The 5,302-nt window shown below is 55.8% G+C and overlaps 1 protein-coding gene across 3 annotated transcripts; it reads right to left on the bottom strand.

Annotated features, from left to right (window-relative positions):
• Positions 1-639: 639 nt before the first annotated feature.
• On the bottom strand, positions 640-5,003 carry ILF2 (interleukin enhancer binding factor 2). Of its 3 annotated transcripts, none has more exons than XM_009272576.2 (13): positions 4,950-5,003; positions 3,711-3,815; positions 3,307-3,384; positions 3,006-3,108; positions 2,852-2,917; positions 2,525-2,641; positions 2,323-2,401; positions 2,072-2,159; positions 1,774-1,835; positions 1,458-1,572; positions 1,294-1,384; positions 847-1,016; positions 640-713 (listed from the first exon to the last, which is right to left on the bottom strand). In XM_009272576.2, exons 2-12 carry the CDS (start codon positions 3,807-3,809, stop codon positions 856-858), a joined length of 1,059 nt encoding a protein of 352 aa, XP_009270851.1. In that variant the 5' UTR covers positions 3,810-3,815; positions 4,950-5,003; the 3' UTR covers positions 640-713; positions 847-855. The 3 variants fall into 3 exon arrangements, with proteins under 3 accessions (XP_009270851.1, XP_019325831.1, XP_019325832.1); XM_019470286.1 differs by having other exon boundaries at positions 3,711-3,988; positions 4,950-4,965; XM_019470287.1 differs by lacking the exon at positions 4,950-5,003 and adding an exon at positions 4,474-4,698.
• Between the last annotated feature and the right edge of the window lie 299 nt (positions 5,004-5,302).

Raw genomic sequence — 5,302 nt, 5'->3', positions numbered from 1 at the left:
GCCCGGCAAGTGAGGCCCCCGCGGCAGCACTGGGCCGGATCCGCCTCGCACCACGGCTGCACTGACGGCCCTGTGAGCTGGGCCGGAGCAGGAGCGGCCCCGGATGGTGACGGGCGTGACCCCGTAAGGACAGTGAAGGGAACGGGCCGCTGGCGAGGGGAGCAGGTATCCCTGTTTGTAGCAGCGCTCTCCTGAGCGTCCGCAGCACGGGAGGGGGGAAGAAGTCCTGCACAGTGAGGCTGCAGCTCTTCAGCTGCAGCTGAAGGAACCGGGGGACCCTGAATTGTATTTCCAGGTTTGTAGGCGCCGTAATAAAAGTGACCGTGTGTTGCTTACGGGCTGGTGAGGCAGCGTGAGTCTGTAACGCTCCCACGTCACGGCCGCAGCCTTACATTGACGGGCCCGGGGGAAGCAGAACCAGGGAGATGCTGCCAGCAGCGAGAGCAGGTTGGGGTTCAGCATCCTTAAAGTTTTGGAACCCCCCCCCTCCTCCCGCTGTTAGACCTTTTTCTGGCCCCCCTTCTATAACGTGCATCTTCTGCCTAAACAAACAGGACACACTCGAAAGGGGGGGAACGCTTTAATGCGCAACTTATAAAAACACATATAAGGGACGGGTCACGTCGGCTGGCCGCGTTCGCCGAGGACGGGCTCGGTCCTCTTGCTCGGTTCTTCACGTCCTTCAGCCAGCAGCACCCGGCGGCGGGGACCGGCCGCAGGGGGGGGGAAGACGGGCTGCTGAGGGGGCGGGGGGAAGCGCCGTCCCGGGGCGCAGGCAGCACGGACCGTTCCCTCCCCTGCCCAGAGCTGCCTTCTCCCAAGGCAGCAGGTACCGACAGGCTTTACCTGGGCGAGTCACTCCTGCGTCTCCATGCTTTCCTCCTCCTCGCCTGTAGCGGGTTCTTCCTGATTCTCTTCTTCCTCTTCTCCTTCTTTCTTCTCCGGAGGCTTTTCGTAAGCCTTCTCGGAAGGCGTCACTATCACTCCATCCCACGTGGACATTTCAGAAGCCAGGTCTGCAAAAACAGGGGTAGTGAGCAGGCAGCTCGCCCCAAGAAAGATGGGGGCGGCCTCAGGCGGTGCGGACAAGCCCCGTCCCCAGGACGTAGCAGAGGGAAGCACGACACCCCGCCTCGCCAGCTTCGCCTCCCCACCGCTCTGGGCTTTAATGAGTCGCTTCTCCTTGGAGCCCTTCATTTTCTCCAGCAACGCAGAAAGCCCGTCGCGTTTCCCCACCAAGACATCGACAGCCTGCGCGGAGGAAGACCCACGCGTTGCACCGACCCCACTTACAGCTGGCGTCACCCTCTTGGCCGAGGATTTTCCTGTAGCCTCCGTGAGAGAGAATCCGGACAAGCGTCTGCGCGGTGTAGCACACCATGTCCTGCGGGGACGGGGAGGAGTCAGAGCGTGGCCGGGTTCTAGTCCCTTCTCCCGCGGCAGACGAGGCAGCTCACCTGCTGTTCGAGGGTCATAACCGTGTGGACTCTGAAGTTTCCGCTCTCGCAGGGATCGGTGATACCAACAGATCCGGGGAGGAAGAGCCCCGCGGCCAGGATCTGAAGGCAGCGCCTACGGGACAAGACATTTTGGGTTAAAAACTAGACCGTTCCAGCACAGAAACACAGCCAGAAAGTCTGCAATTAGCACAGCTAGGTGAGGAGTCTGCTTTGCCTCCCGTTCAGGTCCCTTCAAGCCCTGACGTGCCGCCGCAGATGTTCAAAACCGAGATGGTAAGAGGAATTTATACGAGTGAAGCAAATGGCGACGGACCTGTAGGCGATGTTGAGGGCCAGGGGCTGCCTGGTGGGGTTGTTCATCACGGCGTAGTGCCCCTGAAGAGGTGAAATAAGAAAGAGGGAGTTAGGACGAGAGGAGCCCTCCCGCAAAGAATCCTGACTCCTGCTGCGGGAGCTACAAGCAGCTGTTTTATGCCGGAGCCCAGGCAGCTACGAGTTAGCTACGGCATGCCCGGCACACCGTCAGCGTTCCCCCTCGTGCGCTCGGCACACCGTCAGCATTCCCCCTCGTGCGCTCGGCACACCGTCAGCGTTCCCCCTCGTGCGCTCACCAGCAGGTCCAGAATCCAGGGGGTGAGGGGCTCGAAGCCAGGGAATCGGATTCTCAGGTCTTTCAGCAGCCGGATTAAGACCTTCACCCTGGAGAAGACGGCAGGAGGGTTCGTAACGCCTCACGCACCTTCCTGCTGCAGGAAGAGCCCTCCTTGCCTTGCTTCCCCCCCCCCCCACCCGGTTCTCTGTAAAGGCGATTATTTTGACCAGGCCTCAGAGCTGCAGTTCCCTGTTTTGAGGCCAAACTCACGTGGACTGCGAAGCGTTCTCCTCGAACCAGCGAGCGTGTCTGATGGCAGCCAGGGCGCTTTGCAGCACTTTGATGTCCACTGAAAGAAGCAGCAGAAACGCCTGGGTTTTCAACCGAAAGGGGAGTAGGTGCGGGGAGGCAGCTGGTTTCCCCCCACCCCGGTGAAGGTTCACGTGCGGGGCAGAGCAAGCTGAGCTCTTACGGTGTAGTTCGGGGTCCAGCTTGCGGAGATTGGGCGGCACCGTGGTGATAAGGATCTTCACCGTCGCGTCGGCCGAGCTGATCTCAAAGCCGGTCTCGTTGGTCAGCATGGTCAGGACTGGGGAGAAAGAACAAAATTCCTCACGGAGGGGCTAGAAGACCTTACCGGCACCCGGGAATGCAGGAAAGACCACAAGATCTCGGCAGCGGTGCTGCGGCACCAGGCTGAGCGCCATCCCCTTCAGAAAAACCCCAAAGCTCAAGGGGAAACTGCCTCGCATCAGCCTACGTCCTCCTCGAGCCCGTACGACACAGGAGAGCGTCCCACCTTCGCTGGGGTCCTGCGCCCTCAGGCTTTCCACGACTTTGTTTCCCAAGGCTGCCACAGCTTCCACTAGGGAGAAGAAGAAGCAGAAGAGGTGGTGGGAGGGGGGCCGAGCGCCGCGGTTCAGTCGGCAGCCGCCGCGCAGCCGGTAACTCACGGGTGGGTAAGATTTTCAGAATCACCACCAGATCGGCCACGTTGTGCCCCGTCGTCATGGTGCCCTTCTTGTAGGAACCGACCTGGCGAACCTCCTCGATTTGCTGTTTGAAAAAGCAAAGCAGAAATGAGTGCATTTAACGCGCGTGCTACGTTTCTGGGAGCCAGCATGAATCTTTAATCCACCTGGGGCCAGGTTTGGCAGCTAGAACACCGGCATCCCTCGTGCCGAAGCATCTCCCCACGTAGCTGCTCTCTTTTTTTTTTTTCTTTTTCTCCAAGCTCACCGCTTTTGGACTCACCACTTCAAACGTTCCCGGTGCGACAATTAAATTGTCGATCACGTTGTTTATTTTGGTCACCAGAGAAAGAATGGAAGCCTGAAAAGGAAATGGGAGAGGGGTTGGTGTTACCAGCCAGTTGTCCAGTATGACTTGAAATAATCTGATCTTGGCACAGCATAATGCAGACAGCCCTGATGCAAGATACGTAACAAACAGACAAAAGAAACTTATTTAAAAATCACTGTCCGAGAAACTCCACCCGTATTTCTACTGCAGTGCTTGTTTCAGAGAGGAGTAATTACTTTTTAGGCTAGTAATGACTACTCCTGGCTATACTCTCCGAAGGATAGTCTGGTTTTGCATCCTCTAACGCTGCAGTAACATCCAGCCGAAGAATTTAAGGCAATTTGGTGGCACAAAACCTGTTCAGCGGCGGTGGGAGCAAGGTCCTGGTTTCTCTTCAGCAAGGCTTCGCTGAACGCGGTCTCATCGGCGGCAGGTTTGACGCGGGGGAAGGCCATTTCGCACTGAAACGGGATCAGATATCAGACTGCAACGCCTGAGAAGACGACTTCGGTTCAACCCACTCACCAGCAAAATTTACTTTTTTTTTTTTTTTTTAAAATTCTCCAGTGCTTGTTCCCTTTGCGATTCCCCATCGTGCTCTTCACTTGTTGCTTTTTATCAATTTCACGTTATCCTAAGGGAGGGAGAGCAGCTGCCTGTCCCGCCCGTACACTCTCACCGCGTTCCGACAGGAACGGCGGAGGAGCCGCCAGCGTGCCCGTGCAACTAAGGGGTGTGAGACGGGGCGGATCTAATTTAAGAATGGCTCTGTCAAGAGGGGGTTTATTAACTATATTACAGTCCCTTGAGAATAACGCTCTTTGTTTGCGGAGCTTTTCAGTTGCTATGACGGGATTCGCAGCCACAGGGCCTGGAAGGCAAAAGTGAACTTGTTTGCTTTGAGAGTCACGTGTCCGTAAAGGGCGGCAGGAGGAAATTATTAAAGGTGGGAAACGCGCGTTGGCTGTTGGTCTTTGTGAGGACCGACAGGGCAAAAGAGCCTGGAGAACTTCCGACGGGTAAGTGACAGCTATCGGAGTAACCCAGGAGGTTTGTGTTACAGAGAGCTGACAGGATTGAGGGCCTGGGTGAGTGAGGTGCCTTAAAAAGCAGAAAAACCTCAATCGGGGCATTTATTCGTTGTGATTGTTACTCATCCTAGTCATCCCGTGTGACACGAGTACCCCAAACAACGGAGACAGTAAGAAGATCTATTTCGGGTTAGTTACTGAACCGACAGCATTTTCAGTGAGCTCCTTTACTCCGGCTAAGCTAAAAGAAGTTAAACCATCAAAGTCGGCAAACGAGGTTTGGTTTTTTTTTAAGCGTCTTTAAACAAGGAGAAGTCCCTACTCATCCTAGTCATCCCGTGTGACACGAGTACCCCAAACAACGGAGACAGTAAGAAGATCTATTTCGGGTTAGTTACTGAACCGACAGCATTTTCAGTGAGCTCCTTTACTCCGGCTAAGCTAAAAGAAGTTAAACCATCAAAGTCGGCAAACGAGGTTTGGTTTTTTTTTAAGCGTCTTTAAACAAGGAGATGTCCCGCAGCTGCTGCCTGCGAACAGCTCTGGAGGAGGGGGGTTACTCACGACATAGAAATCAAAGGGGATGTGCGGCACAAAGGGCCGGAACCTAAAGGGGGAAAGAAAAAAAGAAAAAAAAAAACCAAATTTATTCTCTGTGGGGGCGTCTACCCGCTCACCGCTGTGTTCGTCATCGCCGAACGCCCCCCCAGCTCCCCGTCACCGTTTCGTGGAGGTTTGTTCCCGAGACGCGAGAAAGGCCCAAACCAAATTTATTCTCTGTGGGGGCGTCTACCCGCTCACCGCTGTGTTCGTCATCGCCGAACGCCCCCCCAGCTCCCCGTCACCGTTTCGTGGAGGTTTGTTCCCGAGACGCGAGAAAGGCCCTACAGAAATAGGAAAGGTTTCTTCCTAACCCA

This window comes from Aptenodytes forsteri, unplaced genomic scaffold, assembly GCF_000699145.1.
Source record: "Aptenodytes forsteri isolate BGI_AS27 unplaced genomic scaffold, ASM69914v1 Scaffold110, whole genome shotgun sequence".
Lineage (NCBI taxonomy): Eukaryota > Metazoa > Chordata > Aves > Sphenisciformes > Spheniscidae > Aptenodytes > Aptenodytes forsteri.
This window is presented reverse-complemented; position numbering and strand designations above follow the sequence as displayed.

What these genes read in the sequence shown, in the direction of transcription:
- ILF2 (XM_009272576.2), bottom strand. Translation starts at nt 3,809, where the DNA reads ATGGCCTTCCCCCGCGTCAAACCTGCCGCCGATGAGACCGCGTTCAGC. An exon ending in TTATGACCCTCGAACAGCAG is followed by an intron (nt 1,385 to 1,457) that starts GTGAGCTGCCTC and finishes CCGTCCCCGCAG; the next exon opens with GACATGGTGTGCTACACCGC. An exon ending in CCAAGAGGGTGACGCCAGCT is followed by an intron (nt 1,017 to 1,293) that starts GTAAGTGGGGTC and finishes CTGTTTTTGCAG; the next exon opens with ACCTGGCTTCTGAAATGTCC.